The 23,494-nt window shown below is 44.0% G+C and overlaps 1 protein-coding gene across 7 annotated transcripts; it reads right to left on the bottom strand.

Annotated features, from left to right (window-relative positions):
• Nucleotides 1-17,606: 17,606 nt before the first annotated feature.
• On the bottom strand, nt 17,607-22,737 carry LOC133883347 (glycosyltransferase BC10-like). 7 transcript variants are annotated; one of them, XM_062322648.1, is made up of 12 exons: nt 22,273-22,734; nt 20,995-21,071; nt 20,635-20,885; nt 20,194-20,292; nt 19,776-19,876; nt 19,630-19,701; nt 19,382-19,472; nt 19,076-19,156; nt 18,635-18,694; nt 18,406-18,528; nt 18,281-18,319; nt 17,607-18,057 (listed from the first exon to the last, which is right to left on the bottom strand). In XM_062322648.1, the coding sequence occupies exons 3-12, from the start codon at nt 20,746-20,748 to the stop codon at nt 17,929-17,931; spliced, it is 909 nt and encodes a 302-aa protein (XP_062178632.1). In that variant the 5' UTR covers nt 20,749-20,885; nt 20,995-21,071; nt 22,273-22,734; the 3' UTR covers nt 17,607-17,928. The 7 variants fall into 7 exon arrangements, with proteins under 7 accessions (XP_062178632.1, XP_062178633.1, XP_062178630.1 ...); XM_062322649.1 differs by having other exon boundaries at nt 20,635-20,882; XM_062322646.1 differs by lacking the exon at nt 20,995-21,071 and having other exon boundaries at nt 20,635-20,965; nt 22,273-22,736.
• Between the last annotated feature and the right edge of the window lie 757 nt (nt 22,738-23,494).

Raw genomic sequence — 23,494 nt, 5'->3', positions numbered from 1 at the left:
TTGATTAGATCAGAAGGTTGAATGGGATATAATCATTCATATTTTGTTAAACGATTTAATTTATTATTTGGTAGTATGATTAAGGTAATTTAATTTTTTGTTTGTTTGGATAGATAGAACTTGATATTTCGCTCATTTGAAACTTGTGTCGAATATGCATATAACTTTGAATAAACAAAATGTGGGCGTGTCAGTATACGTGAAGTATACAAAAGATAGTAGAACGATGTAATGGAAATGTTTGAACTTTATTTGTTTATGTAGAATTCATAAAGTACATTTCTCTTATTACAACGTGCTACTTCATACAATGCACACGCTAATCTGATTGTCACTAATCTGTCGATTGCTTTGTCTTGGTTCATAGGACTTTATGAAGCGACTATGATTAATTACACCTGTCCTCATGCTACATCTAATTAAGTTGTTCTGGTGGTCGTCCTCTCGAGTTCGTCACTGAGTCCGCAAGGTTGAAAGCACAAACAAAAAGACAAGCAAACTGGTAATATGTTATGAATAAAAACAGGCTTAGAATCGCATCATCGACTGCTAATCAAATGCAACAAACAATAAAGGGCTCACGAGCACAATAACCGGTGCCTAAAGAGAGAGAGAGAGAGAGGACGGTTGGGCTCAAGCTTGAGCACAACGGCACACGCCGAAAGTGAGAGAGGGCGACTGGGCTAAGGCTCTTGCACGACAGCATGTGCTGAAAGCGAGGGAGGGTGGCTGAGCTTAGGCTCGAGCACAATAGCACGCATTGAAAGCGAGAGAGGGTGGTTGGGCTCAAGCTTGAGCATGGCAGCGCGCGCTGAAAGCGAGAGATGGTGGCTGGGCTTAGGCTCGAGCATGATAGCACGCGCTGAAAGCGAGAGAGGGCACCCATGCTCAGGCTCGAGCACAACAGCACATGTCGAAAGAGAGAGGGGGCGATCAGGCTCAATTTGGAGCACAACGACACGTGCCGAAAGTGAGAGGGCGATCGGGCTCAAACTCGAGCACAATGGCACGCGCCAAAAGCAGGAGATGGCTGTCGGGATTAATGCTGTCCAAATGGGTCTATCGGGTCGGTCCGGCATGGTCCCGTCTAGGCATGGCTCAGGCCGACAGGCCTAGTTAGTGTGATGGGTCGTGTCGTATCGGGCCACGTGCCACACCCTTGACCCATGACACAACCCGTTAGCCATCGTGTCGTGCCAGATCAAACTAGTCATGATTGTGGCCCAATGGCACAGTCGTCCTGGAGGCACGCGAGGCCCGCCGACATGGTGCGGCCAGGAGGCATGACGTGGCCCGACGGCACGACGCGGCATGGCTGGCCCGAGCACAATAGAGGGGTCACGGGTGGAGGCAAGAAGCCAGGCACGGGCACGATGGAGGGGTCGCGAGTGGAGTGAAAATAGATAAAAAAGAGCTTTATTGATTGGTTGCCTCATTAAAAATATTTCTATTATAAGAAAAAAAGAGTACAATCTATGCTTCGAAAATTATATGGTTTCATTAGAAACCCTAGAATTTTACTTGCAATATGTAATATGTCTACTCAAGTGTCCTGTTCCATGTGTAGACCTGGCACCTATTTCATTGTTGCATATATTACACTTATAAATCTTATCGGTTCCCCGTTAATTTTTTTAAAGACCTTTTCAAAATGTTACCACACAAATGACCATGCACACAAGTTTTCGAAGTCTTGATCTATGAATGAAAATATGGAATTGATTTGTTAAAGTGGGCAAGTGTCTTTAGCTAAAAAGTAGAAAAAGAGATATGCGTGGCCGATGTGATCACTCGAACTCTGAAACTTTAGGAATTAGGATGGACGCTATTTATAGGCTAAGATGAGAGGTGAGTGGTGACGGGTCACTTTCGAAAAAATAAAAGAAATTAGAAATAATAGGGAGAGAACCAGAGAGGTGAGTCTGTGAGTGGTTGCGGGTCGCTTTCCAAAAAATAAAGAAATAATAAATTTTAGGGACACATAATTAAATTTAAAAATAAGCTTTACTGATAAGTTGTCTTATTAGAAAACTTTGTAGCAAAGGAAAAAAGAGTATAACCTAGCTCAAAAAATAAAAAATTACACGTTCTCATCAACTTCTAGATACAAATTTTTGAATGAATCTCCAAGCTCAATGTTCTCTGCGGTGTGTTGCATTCGCGCTTTAGCTTGTTTTTAGCCTTTTACTATGATGAGTATTTTCACCATCTCATTCGTGAGACTTGTTCTTTTATCTTTAATTATCCTTCCTGTAAGACCGAAGGCAGCCTTGAAGAAACTGTAGATACGAAGACCCTTAATAAATCTCGTGCTAACTATGAAAACACTAGATAATTTATCTTGTGCTCATAACTGCATTGCAGTATATTGAAATTTTCTTGTTCATGACTGATAACGTCGCTGTCGATTAAGGTTATTAGCTCCCCTCCAGATGCTAGAATTCTGGCCCTCGTAGACGATCGTGATGAACAGTTTGAACTTCTTGATGAAGAATCTTCTCTAAATATTTTTTCCTACGTTGTTGTCTTCTTGCTGTGGGTCCCCTCATAGTCCTTGCTGGACAACTCTGGTATACATTGTTTCATATTTAATAAAATCATCGAATAACTTAGAACAAACATTAGTATAATAAGTAGAATAATTATGGTCAAAAGTATCACCTAGAATTATGAGAACTCTATAGAAACCTGCAATTTTTCTCTATGATCTAAAATAAGGCAAATACATATAATAAAAGAATTTCTTTCCAATATTTTAAAATTTTAGATTTCATAGGAACTACATAATCTCTTAGAAGATTATCATTTTTATAGTTGTTTAAATGAGTAGCAATTTTAATAATATTATGCACTAATAAACAAGATGTTGGATAATAAACTCCTGATAAACTAACAGTTGCATCTGAAAGGACAATGGTGTCGCATAGAGGGGGGGGGGGGTGAATAGGCGTTTTTACAAAAATTCAACCCTTTCTACCGTTGGCCTAAACTTGCAGCGGAATATAAACTAACGAGTTTTTCACAAGAGAAAAACCTAAATATGCTAGGCTCAACTAGTGCACAATCACCCTATATAAGTGTGGAAATTACAATCCTAAGGTGACAAAAATTACTCAATTCTAGCAAGAGATATGCAATAAAACTTAAATTGAAAAAGGCTGAAAATACTGTTCATATGCCTGAAATTACTGTTCACCGGAGACTCCGGTGTACTCCGGATACTCCGGTGTGTACAGGTCCGGAAACTCCGGTAAAGGCCGGATTCTCCGGGTTCTGTACAAAACAGAGCCCGAAACTGAATGAAATGGATGTGTAGAGAGTTTTAGCTCAAACTAAGTGATGTCGTGTGTTCCCGGAGATGATTCCAAGTAGATCCACGAAGAACCTACACTCAAATACACACAAATAAGTAGATCGAGCAATATGCACAAAGATTTGAGCAAGAACTTAAAAGTAAGAAAACAAGAGAGGAGACACAAAGATTTGTTTCCCGAAGTTCAGATTCACCACCGTGAATCCTACGTCTCCGTTGAGGAAGCTCCAACGAGCCGGGTCTCTTTCAACCGCTTTCCTCGATCCACTCTTGATTTCTTCCCTTGCGGAGGCGAAATCGAGCCACAAACTTCCGCGGCAACCCACAACCTTGGGTGCTCGTCGGCGACGCCTAGCCGCCTAGGAGGTTTCACCTCCAAGAGTAACAAACACGACAACGAACTTCTTGCCGAGAACTCAAGTGCTCAAGATTGGATTTTGCTCACTTGCACTCAATCTTCCAATCTCTCAACCCAACTCTCTTTTCTTCTCAAATCACACACTAGAATGGAGTGGGAGAGGTTCTTTTGGCTCTAGAAATGTGTTCTTTTCGTGCCCTTCCAGCAGCCCCAAAGGATGGGGTGAGTGGGGTATAAATAGCCCACTCCAAACAACTAGCCGTTACTGTTTTTGACAGAACTGACCGGAGTATCCGGTGAACACCGGAGTATCCGGCCCTAAATCCAAATACGGCGTCAGAACGGTCACAGAATGTGTCAGAACTAGCCGTTACGCTCTTTTCTGGACTTTACCGGAAAATCCGGCCTACACCGGAGTCTCCGGCCACTCCAGGTACCGGAGAATCCGGTCTTCACCGGAGTCTCCGAGTACAGCACAGCTGACCTCCGAAAAACGGCGATAACTTTTGATTCCGGAGTCCGATTTCGACGATTTTGGACTCTATGGAAAGCTTATTCAGAGGGCTACACATACCAACTGAATTCATGACCTAAAACACATAGGATCAAATTAGGAACACTCTAAAACCCATTTTGGACACTTCCGCACTTTCCGCTCCAGACTCTTAACAACAACTCTCACTTTGGGTTTGGTTGGGAACTCTTGAGCACTGAGACGCGACAATTAGCTCACGTTGCATCCCTCTTAATAGTGCGGCATACCTATACTCAAATTCAAAGATAAAACTCGTTTGAACCACTTTGAGCATTTGAAAACTTTCAAGTACCGCTTCTTTTTCTTTCAAACCTTGAGGGTTACCAACTTCCATATATTCTTCACTCCATCTCTTCTTGATTCTTCATATGATTGATGTGAATCATCTATAGCTTCCCATAGCCTCGCACGGTCCATCGGCGCAAAGCCTTCACTCGCTCTTCACCACCGCCTTGGTCCTTCGGCGCCAAGCCATTTGCTTGCCCTTCACCACGGATGGTCCATCGCAGCCGAGTCTTGCTTTCCCTTCACCGTCTTGCCATAGAAAACCATTTTGTATTCGACATCTTCAAGGAATTCATTTTATCAAATATGGAGTCCATTCTTGTTCTTCACTCTTGGCATATATGATTTCAATTCAACTTATGCCTTCTTATGGATCCTAACCCCAACTCACTCTCAAGCACAAAGCACATGGGTTAGTCCATAAAACCTAAATGACAACATTTATACCTTAAGTTACTTGATCTCCACAAGTAACTTATTAGCCTTCATGCATATTGTCAATCTTCATATAGAACCTAACCCCACTCATTCTTAAACACATAGCACACGGGTTAGTCTATAAAACTCTATTGACAAGCATACCTTTAGTTACTTGATCTCCACAAGTAACTTAGCTTCCAAGCTTATTGCTAATCTTATTGAGCTTCTTTTTCTTCTTATGAGCATCACTAAAATCTCAATGACTTTTGATGCAATTATTTGAACTCATGGCATTTCTTAAAGAATCCATGCTTCATCATTTATGCATCTCCTATGGAATAACCTAATATCAATTCTCAATATGATTGTTAGTCCATAAGCATTGTCATCACTTACCCGAGCATCACTTTGAGCTCATTCATCTTGATGCATTTTCATTCTCCCCATTCACTTAAAGTTCATGCATGTCTCTTCTCTATGCATCACCTATTGAACAACCTACTAACAATCTCAACAACATTGTTAGTCCATATGTATTGTCATTAATTACCAAAACCACACATAGGGGCTAGATGCACTTTCAGCATCATAATTTTTTTTAAAAACTCAAGTATCCTTTTAGCATCATACCAATGCACTTCTGTCAGTAAAGTCTGACCCCATGCTGATGATAGTGTGTATGAATAAACATGCAAAATGTATTTTTATATGGTAGAATATTTTTTAGCATCAAGAAAGTAAAGCTCCACCTTACCAGCATGTCCACAACAACTTACGTGAACGCACATCTATTGCAACAAAATACTGCTTATATGTTGCAATTCATTGGTTAGAGGAGTTCATAAAAGATATTACAGTACAAAAATCGTTTAAGTATTGCTCCAACCTCTTCAAACCAGATTTTACTATAAGATTGATAATATGACAAGCACAACGTTGATATAACAAGAAAGATTCAACATATGTACTAAATAATGACGTAAGAATATCTATTACTCTAGAGTTTGCACCGGTATTATCTAAAGTGATAGAAAATATTTTATTTGTGAGCCTAAAGTCTTCAACTATTTGAGATATTTTTTAGCAAAAATTTTCCCGGTATGCGTATTGACAATCACCTATTATTCTGTTTTCTAATTCTCAATCATTATTAATAAAATGAGCAATCACACTAAGATAATACTCTCTAGTCCTATTTGCCCATATGTCCGAGGTCAAGGCAACTAAAAATGTACATGCTTATAACATTTTTTTAAACTTGCTACGACACGCACTATAGTATTTTATCATATCTGTAGTAGTTGTCTGTCTAGAAACACAAGTGAACCTATAATTATGAGCTTGCTTAATATAATCTTCTAATGCAGCAAACTAATTGATGTTGAGTAATAGATCCGCTCTTGCAATAAAGCGGTAAAGTTCTTTTTGAGCATTGGCGGAGTCATACTCACAATGACGAACAGAGCTGTCGTGGTTGTACTACAGCACCATTTGCTTCATAGCTACTCCACTATTTTGTTTGCAAATTGTGACGTGCCTCTTCAAGTGTCTTGTTCCACCTGAGGGTTTACAGATAATTCATGTTTATAAATATAATACTTAGCATACCTGACACTTACCCCATCTTCCTATCTGTAGATTTTTTCAAAGTCTTGCAAAACTTTCGAAGTAGTGGCTCTTGATCTTTTGGAGCCAGTACTTACTGATATGTGTGTATTTGTAGAGCCTCACGATGGAGGTGCTGCTATATGTGAACCAGTTGAAAGTTCAGTCCTTCTTCACTAGTATCAAAGTTGCTATAGTCCCCTCATAGTCCTTGAAGAAAAAAAATTATGATTGATGGACGTATCATCATGATCACCAGCGTCCATAATCAATATCGAATAGCACTATAAATAATTCAAATATTCAGAGTTAGAAATAATCAAATAATAAAATAAAGATTGGAATTTGGAAGAAACAACAAAGAACAACGATGCAAAAAAATAATCAAGATTTCTTCAAGACAATATGATGACATTGTTGAAATTTCTCAAATTTTTAGCAACAATTCAACCTAATTGTGCAAAATTTCGTAAATTCGCAAGAACTTTGAAACAAGAATGAGAGGAGGAAACAAAAAAACAAATGATGTTGCTGGTGTGGAATGAAATGGTAGGGTGTTGCTCTACTCATAGGTGAAAATGTTGATTTTTGTAATTTTTTTGAAATTTTCAAAGCTCAAATGATGACAAAAACAACTACAAAATTAAAAAAAATCAGGTTAACAGGCCGAACATAGCCCATTTAACCCGTTAACCGGCTGTGCCCCACGTGCTTTTGTGTACCGACCGTGCCACCCGTGCTCTAGCTATGCCGGCCCCACGCTCCTAATGGCTAGCGTTAAGCGTGTCGTGCCGTGTTGGGCTAGGCCAGGGGTGCCACACAGGCTGCTAGCGTGCCGTGTCAGCTCATGCTATATCGTACTTGTGCCGGCCTGGCGTGCCGCCCTCTTGGCTCAGGCACGGCCCATCACATAATACCATGCTAGCTCAACCTGCTTATGCTTGGGTTATGTCGTGTCCGGATCGTTTCAACAGTAATAGATCTCTAGCTGGCCCAGTAGGTAGGTCCATTTGGACAGGTTTAATCAGGATCAAGCTGAGCACAACGGCACACGCTGAAAGCGAGAGAGGGCGGCTTGGCTCAGGCTCAAGAACAACGACGTGTGCCGAAAGAAAGAGAGGGCGGCCGGACTCAATTTGGGCTCAGGCTCAGGTTGGAGCACAGAAGCAACGACACAGGGGCGGCGCAGGGACCGAGCACGGCAGAGGCTCAGCAGCCAGTGGCGGACCCAGATGGTAGTTCAGGTGGGTCTGAGACTACTCTGAGATCTAATCCAAATTTAATTTAGTATATGATCTAACCTACATTCATTAAAATAAAAAAAAAACCTAATCGGTACCTCCCAGCGCTCTTACACTGGATCCGCCACTGTCGGCAGGGGACTACGCCCGCTCTCTTCTGTCTGATAGAAGCGGCAGCAGGGTCTCAGCCCATGCTTCCCATCTGCGCCCCGAGACGAACCACGGCAGGGCCTCAGCGGCAAAGTGTAGCTGCGCCCGGGACGAACAACGGCAGGGCCTCGGCGGCAAAGTGTAGCTGTGCCCGGGACGAACCACGGCAGGGCCTCCGGCAAAGTGTAGCTGCACCTCGGGACGAACCACGGCAGGGCCTCGGCGGCATGGAACAGCAAGGCGACGCGGCCGCAGGGACAGCAGGGCCGGCGCGACAAGAAAGATGACACGGCAGAGGCAGCGGCAAGCCCACGCCACTCTCTGCGCGCGGGTGGTAGCAGGAAGGGCTTCCAGTTTTTCCGTTGTAGGCAGCAAGGGCGCAGCAGGGAAGGCCTTCGGCCTATACGCGTCGTGGGCAGCAAGGGCCTTGCCCTCCTCTCCAGCGGGTGGCAGCAGGACTGGGCACGGCGAAGGGGGTTCCGACGGGTGGCAGCAGGACTGGCGGGTGCGCACGGCAGCAGGACTAGGCGCGGCGCAGCAGGACACGGCGCGTGCAGCTGGGGGCTCCATCGCGTGCAGCAGAGGAGATAGAGCATCGGCTGGGGAGATGCTCGGGAGAAATAGAGGTGCGTCTCCTCTCTGCTGTTGGGCTGGAGGTAGGAGAAGATAGAGTTTTTTTTTAATATTTTTTCGAGTTTAAATTTAAATAAATAGATTCTCGACGAAAAGATTTGCAAAAGTAGGCACCTATCGCCCTCTCAGACGGCGAAGAGGGGCTAACCGCCCTCTCAGGGGGCGGTTAGGCCCTGGAGGGGCGGTTAGGCCCTGGCCGCCCTCTGAGAGAGCGGTTAGGGGCTTTTTTCATGTAAAATTAATTTTTTTCCATTTTATCCTATAAAAATGTATTATTTTTTAATTGAAGGAAAAAAAAGAAAGGGTGTAAGGAAATTAAGAAATTAAATTTGGAGTAGGTTATGTAATAACGGGAGGAAAAATCAGTAATTAGTAGTTGCAGCATTTTACGTGGGTATGGAGTGCGAACGAGGACAAACATAGTATTGAACACATGGTGAAAACATTACAATACACTGTAACCGCGACGACACGATGAGAAAACAAAGGTGGCATGTACGGTTCGCACTAATACCTTATTAGTGCGCCGATCCTAATCATAACATGCCTTAGGGAAGGACAATATGTCGGGTTACATTAGGTACTCTCTACTGCGTGCATCTAGGATACTTTCCCTTTCGGAGGGCATCGAGACCTGCCGCCTTAGCACGGCGGGCTCTCTCCCGCTTCCTTTCCCTCTCAGCCTCTCGAGCCTGAGCCACGGTACGGTCGTGCGCCACCTTCCTCATGCGCTCTTCTTCCTCCCGCTTGAGACGAAGTTCCTCTTGCTGTTGCTCGTACTCCCGACGTGCGTACGCTTCCCTTCTCTACCTCATGTTCATGTCGACCCACAGCTTCTGTGAGTCATTTTGCTTATTGTCGAGCCACTGAATAAAATCACAGAGCGGTGGAGGGGACTGAACAAATGGAACAAGATGAGCGATTAGTAAAAGAGGGTGCGTAATCGGAAGAGATGAGGCGGACATCTGTTACCGTACCGGTCGATAACCAGTTGTTGCATTGCGAGGCTTGTCATACTCGTAGTTGGCACACATGAAGAAGCGTAGTCCATAGGTGTATGAGATGTCCTGCGACTCGCGGAGCTTACAAAGGTCACCACAGAAGCACATTGGTGGTTCGAGACCTTCAGGTACGGTAGTCCCCCAATGTTTCTTTGGTGGGCTTGATGGAGCTGAGGAAGACATTGCACTTGAGATATTTGAGAAATGAGCGATGCTTCTCCGTAAGGAGGTTTGGCTACTTATAGTTGGGGGAGGCAGGAGCATTGGATTCGCTCTTAAAGAAAGGAATTAGGGCATGGGCGTAGCTGGCGGGAGGAGCATCGGATTCCATATTGAAGAATAGGACAGTTTTGTCGTTGCCCATGGTCAGAGATTCCACGTTTATTGGTACCCGTGTTGTCATTTACTGATTTGAAAAAGCTGGGTAGTGTTATCACATCTTGTTTAAAGCCTGCGGCAGGAGGCATGTGTTGTCAAGTCATGGTTAAAGTTTAGTGGTGTGGTTACTTGTTCATTGAACGTGTCTGAATATGAAATGCATTTACGAAATGGTAAGTCGACTATACAAAGTGAACGTGTCTTAATACATATGAGGACATCACAAAGCGAATACGCATATGTTAGTTACAAAAAATGTAAAATGCTACTCATGCCTCCCTCGTTGCCGTCGTCCATGCGCCCCATCGTGATCCCGATGCCGCTGGTTAACCCTCACGTGACCCCTGGAGTAGGTGAGGGGGTCAGGTGGGCCGACGTGTCTGCTAGGCCTAGTAGGGACCACCGGTGTCGATGGCTCGTCATGCGTGGGCTGGGTCCAAAGCGGTGCACTGGAAACCTGGGACCGCTGAAGGATGTCGTAGTCAGGTGTGCCCCTGAAGAAGTCACGGACGATGTCGTATGCGGTGTCGGGGCCAGCCTCATCCTCCTGACTAGGGTAGGAGGACTGTGAAGGCTCGGCAGGCGTCCATGTGTACTGGCTGGAGGGGCCTGTGAACAAATAATCACGTTAGATACGAACAATATAGTATTGAAAGTAGTAGTAAAAAATGTATAATTGTACCTGCGTGGTACGACGGTGCAGCAGAAGAAGGCCACGCTGACGTGCCGTAGTACGTTGCCGGGGGGGGGGGTAGGGTGTGGGGCCGCCGAAGACGGACCGGCCTCGTCACCGAAGTAATCTGAGCAAAGTTGTAACTTATTTTGCTGAAAGTACTAGAAATTAGGAAGAAGGGTTCCCGGAGTACCTGACTGTGGACGTACAGGGCTCAATCTGCGAGGCTGCGTCGGGACTTGTGCAGACGGACCTAATGAATGTTTAATAACAATATGTAAAGGATATTGATCAATAATTTTCAAAAGTATAATTCGTACCATGTTGCTCGGACCCTCCAAGACGTGATAGAAGGGGTCGTGTGGGTGCCGACACTGAAGATCGGCGGTGCACGTCTGACGGCCGAGACGACTCGGCGTGTGCACCACTCGTCCTGGGAGGTGGCCCTGCTACATCTGTGGTAGATCGGCAGGAGGTGATTTTCAGGGCGCGCGTCGTCTTGTCGAAAACCCGTCTAATGAAGCTCGCAACATCAGACGCACTTAGGTGATGCCCTTGCCGGACGCGGTCCATGGTAGCAGCTGCATCCCTATTTACATCATAAATGATATCTGTCTGCGGATACGAACAATAGTGAACAATTAAAGTATACGTTTATGTTCATTCAATATGTAGTACAGACTTCAAAAAATGACTTACTGCTAAAGCGGCGTCCTTGTCCCAATGCACCGGGTATGTCTCCGTTGTCGATGCGACGTGGCCCCGGACATCATCAGGGGTGTAGGTGACACGAGTCCGCGTACGAGGTACGTACCACCGTAGGTACTCCCTAAAGTTTCCCTCGGTGTGGGGACGCGCCTCATCAACGACGTCCTGTAGCGCTTGGGCCCATGTTGCCACGTAAGGGGCCAAGCGGTCCGCCCAGAGGTGGCCAGCTGGCTGGCCTTTCCGCGTGTACCTGCATTGAAACCACGGTAAATGTAAGGCAAACTAAAACGAAGATTGCTCAAACTAAAAATTATCAAATGTACCTGTGGACGTGCAAGGGGATTGTACGGATGGGGACGAGCGGGAATGTCTGGTGACGACCAAACTGCCGCATGACGCGCTGCGGTGAATACTCTTCGATGTAGATGTCGAAGACAAGGGGCGCCTTGGTAAGCCAGTACTCCTCGTCACGGGTGCACAAGGGTGACAATCCCGACCCTGCACGTGTATGAACGGCCCGAACGTTGTATGACTCCCATACCACATCGTTAGGACGTAGCCTGTCAAACTGGGTACGAAAATGCTCGTACGCGCTGCGAGGCTGCTCGTGGGCCCAGTGTGGCTGAGTGACAAACATCAATACAGATATATAGAGAGTAACATAGTATGAACGAAACTGTTAATGTAAATTACGTACCCGTCGACGACACCACAGCGAGGCCATTGTCGGCGCGTCCTCTTCCATCTCGCCGTACCACTCCTCTGGGAACGGGGAGCGATCCACCACCGGCCTACCTATGGCGAAATACTCGTACGACCATAGCTGAAGAAGAAGTGGACACCCGGCAAAAGTGGCTAGCGCCTCCTTCTTCATGCATGCGTCGCAGAGCGCCCGATACGTCGCAGCAAGAACAGCTGATGCCCAGCTGAACTGCGGTACATCCTCTGCATGCGCGTCAGCTATCGACCGGACGTACGGCACAAGGGTCCTCGTAACCAGGTGACCCTGGCCACTAGTGAACATCACCCACCCAAACAACCAAAGGAGGTAGGCCTCCAAATGTCTCGAGACCGCGTATGTGTTGGCTTGTGGGTGGATGTACGTCGGCTGCATATATGACTGGTGTCAGAAATAATCATTACGACATAATTTGTTAGAAATCGATAGGTTGCATGTTACCATACCTGGAACTGTAGGATCCACTTCTTCGTTGGCCCTCGTGCATCGGCTAAGAACTCAGGCACGTACGGAGGTGCATCCGCCTTTCGCTCCATCGGCCCAAATCGCTGATGCATGTCGTTCATCCAGTCAGCCTGCATATCGATCACCCCAATCGCAGCTCCCGCGCGAGGAAGGCCTAAGAGGTAGGAGACGTCCTGCAAGGTCGGGGTCATCTCTCCGCACGGTAGGTGGAACGTATGTGTCTCCGGCCTCCAACGGTCGACCAGTGCTGCTATCAGCGACCGATCGAAGTAGAAACGACGGGCCGCAACCTCGGGGTCCTCCGTCGTTCGGGCCTCGACCAACCGGCAAAGCGGTAGGAGTCCGGTCGCTCCCAACCTATATGTATTGCAGTACATCAATAATATGTAACAACAGCAGCGAAATGATATGTAACACCATCAGCTTTTCTAAGTACCTGTGGGTCCAGCGCTCGTCTTCCGTCAGCAGCTCTCTAGGGCCTCGTGGGCGAAACACTCCTAGGTCCGTCTGGTGCTCGGCGGATAAGAAGCTGCGATGCTTCTTATCCACGGCAGGGTCCAAAAGCTCTGGGGTCGAAGGCTGAGCCATCTCTGCATTTGAAAGACATGTACATTAGTGCATTGAGAAATAAATACAAGAACAACAAACTTCGAATGCAAATTAACCGTACGCGAAATTAACACATATTAATTCAAAGTACAAAACTAGCTGACCTAGACAACAGGTGCATCACCGCCTGCACTTTTGGGACAATATTTGTAAGTGTGACCTACTTCATTGCACTGACTGCATCGCTGCATCCTAGGGCCAGCCTCGGATTCATCCATATCGTTACGAATCCGCCGAGATTGTCTTCGGCCCGGTGCGTTCTTCATCTTTCCCAAATCAGGCACATATATTCTTGAAGGCCCTGGGTTACTTGTAAATGTGTCAACAATGCCGTAACCATACAGCTCCTGGTTCCAGGTGTTCAGTACTTGATCTTTCATGAAATATTGTGACACATATTGCCTTGGAAGCATATGGTGCTCCGCGCACGCAGCTATGATATGTGTACAAGGTTTGTGGAGTAATTATGGCTTCTGACAACTACATATGCATGTCCCACTCCTTAGCACACACTCTTGAACATGTCGCTCACGTCTACCCCCCTCCGACCCTTATCCCGACACAGGACACTGAACCTGTGCTCTGCTGTGCCCTCTTGATTTGCGCGATGCATGTGGGCCTTCGTATTTGCCTTCTCCATGTACTCACATAGCATCCGGCCATAAAGCATACGATTGTCCTCCATTACAACCTTAGCAGCTGCAAACCGATCAATGAAGTACTTGCAGGTGCCATGCAAAATGCCTTCTACAATTCCAACTAGTGGTAGGGACCTCATTCCTCGCATGACCCAGTTATAAACCTCTGCAAGGTTTGTAGTCATTACTCCATACCTGGCACCACCACTATCGTACAGCAAAGCCCATTTTTCATTGGGCTCATTGCGTATCCACTGTGAAAAGCTCCTAATAGATGAGCCAGATCTCCGTACAATCTGCGGAGTATCGGTTGGGAGCCGACCGAGAGCTATTGGTTCCTCACGGTTAGGTGCGGCCTCCGCAGTTTGTTTAAGAGTCAGTTCATCAAGTCTTGCCCATAATGCATTGAACTTACGTTGTTGGTTCTGACTGCACAACTTCTTAAAGAGCTTCATTAACTCTTTGTTTTTAAACTGTCTGTAGAAGTTCGCACCCATATGGCGCATGCACCACCTGCTTTTGAGATCTGGCCACTGTACTGGTACACCCCGTCGCACGCTACCGTGTTGCATATCCAGCAAAGCCTGCAACAATCTTGTATGTCTATCATGAATGAGACACATATCTGGTCGGTCAAGAACAATTGTATGCTTCACCCGCTCTAGGAACCAATACCAGTTGTCCCCATTCTCACTTTCCACGAACGCAAACCCTAGTGGCAGCACTTGGTTGTTAACATCGACCCCTATTGCAGACAATATCTGCCCTTTGTACTTCCCAGTTAGGAATATTCCATCTAGGCATATGATGGGTCGGCAATATCTAAATGCTTTGATAGTTGCACCGAATGCAAAGAAAGCACGCTGCAACACTCTTTTTCCGTTGTACTCCACATCAGTAGAGGGGTAATGCTTGATATCATAGTAGCTGCCTGGATTTCTTGCACAAATTGTGGCTAATTGACGAGGTAGATTGTGATACGAATCTTCATATGTACCGAACCTAATTTCAATAGCCTTTTGTTTCGCCCTCCATGCCTTCGCATAATTTATTGTGTACTGGAACCTTTGCTCAATAGCACGGATTATTGATCGTGGCTCATACCTTAGGTTGTCCACAATCTCTCCGTACATAACATTTGCAATGAAAGCAGAAGACAGGTTTCGATGGGCGAACTCTATTTCCTCAATATGACAATTATGTTCCTTAACTATTGAGCATTGCTAGTAGTCTGCCTATTTCCCTCTAAATGCGTGCACCCGCCAAGGGCACTCAGGAACCAAGCACTTCACATCGTACTCTCTTTTACTTGATTTAACAACCTTGAATTGCCTACGGAGAGACAACGACCAGAATTTCACAGCATCAATAACTGCCTCTTTTGTAGGGTACATAGCACCCTGTGACACCTCATTCTCATAGTATGGCCACGGTGTCTGGTCAGCCTCGCTAACCACCAACTTCGAAAATTCTTGATCCCGCCACTCCGCAGGAACTGCAGCATTACCCTCCTCATCAGAAGAATCCCCATCGGCAAGGCCTTCCTCCAACTCTTCATCCTCCAAATCCATATCTTCAATGATGCTAGGGATGTGCTCCCCTTCATCAGCTACACCCATCGGCTCCAGGTCTGGAGCATCACCAACCTCCTCTCTGGACCCTACATTAGCCGCCTCTGACTCATCTTCCACTGCCTCACTTGGTCCTGCTACTGCTTCTTCAGAGTTCACCTCATTTTGATCTTTCAGGTACGCCGCAGCTAATAAAACAAGCGGCATGCCACGTTCACAGCATATATCTACATACTGCCTCCAAGTTGATGTGGCTTCGATGGGAACCAGCTCACCAAAGTATCCATGACTAGCACGGCTCAGAACACCTTTCAACTTCAGCTCATATTGCTGCAGATCCAGTTGGAAAAACCGCATGAGCCATTTGCACACCCCCACAATAGTCCTCTCATTAGCCTTACTAAGCCCCTTCATAACATGGCGAAATCCAGAGAGATCTACACCGTTGGGACCGTACATAATTTCACCCTCACCATAATATATTTGAAAAATTAATTTATCTCCCATTCCTGGAAACACCCGCAAACATAACACATGTTAAGACAACAAACTATATTTCTGATTATCGGATAAAATAGTTTTTAAATGCTACCCTAGGTTCGCAAATTATCATCTACTGTTGACTCATACGTCTGCATGTACAAGTAATATACTATAAACTATATACTACAAACAACATACTGAAAATAATATACTACAAATAATATACTACAGGTAACAAATTGAAAATAATGTACTAAAAATAATATTCTATATTCAACTATTATCGTGCAATTTTCTAACTAAATTTTACAATTTTCTAAACCCTAGATCTAACTATCTAAAATCTATGTCATATACTACTACTGCACTAATTAACAACAATAAAAAGGATAAAAAATTGACCTGAAATTTTTTTTCCAAATCCGCAGCCCAAATACAGCAGGGCTTCGCCGATCTCTCTTCCTCCCCTCTCCTCTCCTCTCTTCTCCTCTCTCTTCTCAACTTTTCTTTTTTTTTCCGAATTTTCTGGTTTTTTCTCTAATTTTCGGGGTTTTTATAGACTCAGGGCGCAGGGGGGCCGGCGCGGGGCGGCAGACGGGAGGAGCTCTTACCGCCCTCTCAGGGGGTGGTAAGGACCTCTACCCACCCCCTGAGGGGGCGGTAAGCAGGGGGGCCCGGGCGGGAAGGCCTACCGCCCTCTCAGGGGGCGGTTAGCACCCGTACCCGCCCTCTGAGAGGGCTGCAGCCATCTGAGAGGGCGGTGGACGTCTACTTTTATAAATCTTTTCGCCGGAAATCTATTTATTTAAATTTAAACTCAAAAAAATATATAAAAAAAACTCGGAGAAGACAAGGGGCGCCCTGGGCCAGCTCGGGTTGGCGCAGCCTTGCCACATGGGCCGAAAAACAGAGAGAGGGGGAAGGAGGCCTGGGACGGTTTGGGCCGAAGCAAAGAAGGAGGAGGAGAAAAGAAAAGGAAGGGGCAGTTCGGCCTGGGCCAGGAAAAAGAAAGCGTGGGCCAAAAAAGGCTCGGCTGCTCTTTCTCCTTCTCCTCCGGGCTCGCAAGTGCGCCATGAAGGTAGAGGGTTCCTAGATATATGTAAAGTCAACAGAAGACATCATTGTATACGATATGGGTATCAATCAATACTATATATTAAAACTCTATGAACGGGAGCGATTCCGGAGATCACTGTAGCTACTATTTATGTGGTCCTATATATCTCTATATATATTACGTGTATGTATATATATATATCCATATATTTACACATATAATATAATTTTTTTGAAAAATTTCAAAAAATAGCAAAATGTATAATAGTTATATTGATAAATCAGCTAAAATAATCTAAAATACACAAAAAATATCTAAAACTAAAAAAAATACAAAACAAATTTTGTTAGGTTCGTATTATTGTCATCTACATATTAAAATTATGTGTATGCATAAAAATAATACTATTTTTTTCATAATTAAATGAATGTGTTAAATATTAATAAATTCATAAATAAATATTGAGATGTCCAAAATAGGTGAACCTAATTTTTCATGTTTTCTTTTGTCATGTTCTGTGCGAAAAAAGAGGCGCAAGGTTGTCGCGTCAATCCACCTAGTATTTATTGTTCGAGCTGGACACTGAAGAAAAGAATAAAACAATATTTTATTTTCTCCGGCACATTAAGGTTAGGGGTTTCCCCCCGATATTGGACTGGCTAGGCGGTGGGTAGGGCGCCACCGCGGAGAGTAGGGGCAGGGGCGATGCGGCGACGGATCCAGTAGCAGGAGCAGTGAGACAAATGTCCTGATTAACTGAACTTGTCTGCTGAAAAGATGTCATACAACTCTATCACCATCATCAACAACAGCAGTTCATACATGGCATCTGGCCAATGTTTACACAAGCAAAATTTGCCCCTCAAGGGCAGGCAAATAACCTACTCATCATCAGTAATCTACAGGAGAGCAGCAGCAGGTGGCATCTGACAGAGGTGAGCGAGTCCTCTGCGTCCCTGTTTTTATGCGTCCTGAAGCTACTGAATTCCATCACCAACTACAAACCCTGCACTGCTCACCGGGTTCCAGGTGGCGCGGCAAACTGCTGGCGTTTCCATTCCGTTTCTCAGATGATTGTGAAGTTGGAGAATATGTTCATCAGGTTGTCGAGTGCCTCGGGGTAAAACTTCCGAGCAAACAGGTAGCAGGGCCGCTTCATGCCGTTCCACATGCAAGGCCTTCTCATCACAACATGCTGCAAGATGATGGCATATTAGATCCTGATCCTATCCGGAAAGGGGGCCATAAAGCTTCACCTTTGGTGGTTATGATAAATGTGAAATTGATATCAAATAATATGGTTTAATGGTTCACTTGGGAGCCCATAGTGGAGCTAAAATGACAAGGGACACCTCATCTGTTCAAGTTAAGCTTGACTGGCGATAGATCAAATAGAGCAAAGGATCAGATAGCTATACCTTTGCGTTGCTGGTAACGTGAATGATCTCGTCAATGGACTGCGTGAATTTGGAATTTGTTAGATAAATCCCAAACCTATGATTTTTTTGCCTGCATAAGCAAAGGAACACAACAAAGAGCTTACTGATATATTCTTGAGCAGCTCAAAACTTGTATCAACAGCCCTATAGGCTTTAGGATGCCATTTCCCTTCAGACCAATCTACATGTGTCACCGACCAATTTGCAATTCCAGTTGGATCAGCCATCTGCAGCCACAAATACAAATGCAATGTTATTGTGTAGTTTATTTAGATAAAATGTTATTGGGTAGTCAAAGAGAACAAAATCTCTTCATTCAGTTTGAGTACTTACATTAAAGAGAGTTGGCAAATAGTGCTCATCAGAGTAGCAGTTATGCCATTCATTTCCTGGCTGTAAAGTGGCAATCACAGTAACAGTGATGACATATACATCAAGAAAAGGGGGCAATGTACCTAATTTATGTGATGTACTATTGTTAACACACAAAATGCTATGTGTGCGCTAAGGTCTAACACGTTACACAAATATCTAGGCTGACCAAAGCTGATTCTCAAAGAAAAGGCACATAATTGCTACTCTACCTGTTGTTTGAGGATATTGGAATCCCTGCATCTAATGCTATTACACATGAAAAATAATTCAATAGTGCTTTTGCTAACTCCTAGTAGAGGAAAACTCCTGATGAGGTGTTATGGCTCACTGCTGCTAAGACAAGGTGGCCTAGAAAGTTCTTTCTTTTCTTGGGGTGTGAGGTGGGGAGAAAGGGATCACCTTACAGTAGTGCTTGAACTTTCCATAGTAAAGGGCGTCAGCGAGAATAAGAACTGCATGCTGCCGTTTCACCGTGAACCACTGTAAGAAAAGAATGCATCAGAGTGTTGGAGGTTAAACTATGGGAAGCCACAGCAACTGTTAAATATTTACTTGACTTAGACGATATAGGGTTGTAAGAGGGTTGTATGAAGCCATAGAAATTACTATACAAAATGAAGTCAAAAGACAAGTAGAACCCAAAGCAATATGCTGTAACTATAAAAATTCCACTTTCTAGGGAGATCAGGCATATGCAATTGTCACCTGTGCACCTTTTCTCCAATCTCTCTTCACGATTTCAGGTAACATATGTTCAGAATATCTACCTGCTCCATGTGGACCAGGATCGTCAAAACTGAAAATAATTTGGCATGCCAATGACGAAACTATTATGCTTATTATCCATCATAAATTTGAGGAAAAAACAGATTTTAAATCAAATATCCGTTCAACTATGAATAGGAAATAAAATTAATGTGTTGCCTTATACAACATTCAGTATGTTCACTTACCAGTCAACAAAGCTGACGTTTGTTTCCATGAGATAACTATATATATAATCAAAGTTATGCAGTGGTACGCAACTGTAATGAGAATAAAGTATTAGGATAGGGATCTAGCACTCAAATTTAGATGGGGACAAATAAAAATTATTAACCTTTCAGAAAGCAAGACAAAATGCTGGTTTTCAGAATCATGTAGTGCATGAGCCAAGAGCCTCTTTTCAGCATCAACCATAGAAATTGTACCCCAGATCACCTACAAGCAATTTGAACAATTAGATTCTACAAGAATTATAATGGAAACTGTGAATAATCTTGGATCTGATTATGTTTATCAGCCTGTAAGCCAATATTACAGGGCATGACGCGTATAAGAGATGGTTCAACAATGTTATTAGATCTGGGTCTAACTCTACAAACTAGTTGAGGTAGCGAGTTATAAAATCAATAGACATGGCCCTATGAGTACCAAATGCATTATAGAGAAACTTAGCAAACCTTTTCTGCATAAATCAACTAAAGGACTAAAAAAAAGAATAAAGCTTTACACTTCGAATATCCCTAGTTGTATACCTTTTCACTTCGAATATCCCTGCCAGTGAATATTGGACTTGTATGAATTGGCCTATCTCGTGATGCATGTACATATATGGTGTATCTGTCTTCATGTCCCTGAAAGTACACCCAAGTGGCTACATTTGGTACTCATGCACACCCAGCTAAGCAAGTGAACAGTGAACATATACTATCTTTCATGAGATAGTATGTCAACTTTAAGTTCGTTTACCAATTAAAATATGCATAATAGTTAATAATTTATTTTCCTAATAGGAGAAAATATTAGCGTCACATAATGAAACTATTATTAGATCTGGGTCTTACTCTACAAACTAGTTGAAGTAGGGAGTTAAAAAAACATAATGAAACTCAATCATTGAGGTATTTTCCACTAAGACTCGTCGACTGCCAAGAGATGCATTCACTATAGTTTGCAAATTCCACAAGAAAACATACCATGAAGAACTTTTCCCAAAGTTTCTCAAAAGGCAATGAACTGGGTGTCAAGAACATGAAAGCAATTTTTGGATTCTTTGACTGCACCGGCCGTGCCCGAATAACGTCTCTCATGATAGCACGGGCAGCAATCTCATCATCAGTGTATACCCTAGCAGGTTCTGGAGGAGGCTGAGAACTACAGGCATCTGATGATACCAGGTAACAAGCTGTGTAATGCCGAGGATTATAAAGATAGGCTCCAATGACTACTGCACAGATAAAAGCAATCAAGACGATGATCCAGAGGGGCCTTCTAGATGAAGACCTACTGCGTGGTGCCATGATGTAGCTGTATAAGAAGGAAAAGAAGGGCCTCACAATCTACATTTAGCAAGCTACAACTATGCAATCATCCAAAATCACTCTTCTGATAAAATTGACCAACATCCAAAAACCTGGAAAACATGGGGAAAAGGAAGTTTTCAGTTTAACGCCTTCAGGCTTTCAGTCAACAGACATATCATCTTTTTTTGTACAAAACAGTTAAAATATCTTGAATGACAATCTAGACTGTATAACAGAGGACATGTACAGAAGATGAAACCATTTCTAAGCAGTACAACAGTTCAGAAACTGCCCAGTGCCCAATATTGCACTAGTTTTAAATCAACAGGATATGCTTATGCTAAAGAATAGATCATAGGAAAACAAATACAAAATAAAAATACTGATGTCAGTGCTTGTAGATCAAAATGGACGAAAATGTACACTTCCTAAAATTCAAAATGGTATACATTTCTAATATATTAATCTTCTGGTTGACATGGTAGGAGGTTCTACGGACTGTTTTGTGGCTACAAATCAGAACCTGGCCAGTTCAGGTTTTCACCAGGGAAATGGCCAGTTTCTGTCCACAAAAATACTTGAAGTTAGGGATATAAAATACAAGTTCTCTATGAATCTTGGTATAGTCGAAGATAAGAGATGAGGAGGTTTAGGGAGTGATGCTGCCGTCCCTTACAGACCGGGTGTTGGAAACTTGGAACCTAGCTAGTTCCAGTTTCTCAGACAGTTCACATTGGTTTTGCAAACACTAATAATCTTTAAGAGTAGGAGAGACCGATATCAATGGAGGAGTTGGTCCTTGCATTTGGAGACGAACAACATTTTACTGATACAATGTTCCCGAGATAGTTGCAGGTTTGTTAAGAAATCTACGGGATGTAGCTACATGTTGGAGCTTATATGATGTCCTTTCTGCTTCTGCTGTTTACCCTACCTTCAACAATTTTGCTTTGTTCCTTATTGGTTCCCATGACCTTTTACCACCCAGTAAATTCTCTTCACGCTACTTCCATGTGTTCAGACGGTGACTCGTCGTTTCCCTTCGTACATCACAAGAAACCCTCCCCAAACCCCACCAATTACCACCAGACGAGCTAAAAAATGGCAGGGGCGGACTTAGCGTGAGGCGTTGAACCAAAAATAAACTGCACCGGCACCTTGGATAAGAGGCACCACGCAGCACACAAGCCAAGCCAGAAAGAAAGATTCGAACTTGGCTGCTCGTAGCCACAGCAAAGAGGAGAAGAGAAGATCCTCAAGAACAAACGAGCTCCAAGAACAGTCCCTTCAAGTAAAGCTCGAGTCACTTACCAACGAAAGAAGAGATCGATCCGAGTCCGGATGGATGGACCTCCACTCCAGTCCACACCAGTCCAGTACCAGGCTACCAGCAGAGACCGGGGAAGAGGAGGTCGCCGACGACGAGGCTGGCACAGCAACCTGCGGCGGCGGCGGTAGGACAGGGAGAGAGAACAAGCGAAGCGATTGCTCCGGTAGACAGGGAGAGGAATCGGAGAGATCCAGACGATGTGCAAGGGGGGAGAAAGTACGGAAGAATCTTGGGAGCAAGGACTGGGTGGAAAGCTGGGCGGGAGTGGGACAACACTACAAGAGACTTTGCAATTAGCAAGGCTCAAGTGGAGAGGTTATACACTTAAGCGCTGTCCGACTTTCTATATCAGCAAGGCTCAGGAGGTTTTACACGCAAGAAAGAGGAGACTCTCGTGCTAGATGCTGGGAGATCCCTTAATTTTATGTCCTCTTTTATCTGAGTGGCTAAATGGATGAGGTGATGAGAACGGGCGCATAGCGGTGCCTGTGAGGCACGCTGCCTGCCCGGATTCGTTCTCAGGATCGTTTCTCGGATGTCTCATCGGGATTTGTTTTCAGTTTAATTTTAGGTCGATCTCTAGCGTTTTTTTTAAGTTTTAGGTTTTATGAATCTTTTTTAGACATATATGTGTACATAGGGGTAGTTTTAAGTATGTTTTAGAGATGTGAATTAGGTGCGTGCAAGATGGTGTGTGTTGAGTTATATTATTAGATGTTATAATTTATATTATAAGGTGGAGGTAAAATAAGTCTTAAATGAATGAGGTGATTTCTTTTTTAAAAATATTTTGTGCTTATTTGTTTTAATTTTTGCACTAAAATTTTTCTTTTGAAAATCTTTTCGTGCATGTGTGCGGACATAGGCTATGCCATTATGCAAACAGGTTTCGGCGTTTTGCATTGTGACACCAGACAGTTGTTTGTGCGTATATACACTCCGACCCTCGTTAGAGCGTGCGGGGACATTGCCTTTTTATATGTGAGTGTCCGGGAACATTTGGAACCTTGTCCTACTTCTTTGTCTACGCCATGTTCGGAAAGCGGGAAATTCGCGTACGATTTGTCTCGTTTTATGTGAAATGTTATATTTTGTTTTTTCTTTTAAAGGATCTTTAAATTAGGGAAATATTCGGTGCAAACAAGTCATTCAATACAAAGACGCAAATATTAATTTCTGTCTGTTCGATTATGATATAAAGAC

Source organism: Phragmites australis, chromosome 10 (genome assembly GCF_958298935.1).
Source record: "Phragmites australis chromosome 10, lpPhrAust1.1, whole genome shotgun sequence".
Taxonomy (NCBI): domain Eukaryota; kingdom Viridiplantae; phylum Streptophyta; class Magnoliopsida; order Poales; family Poaceae; genus Phragmites; species Phragmites australis.
Note: the sequence above shows the minus strand (reverse complement) of the source record. Positions and strands in the feature narration are given on the sequence as shown.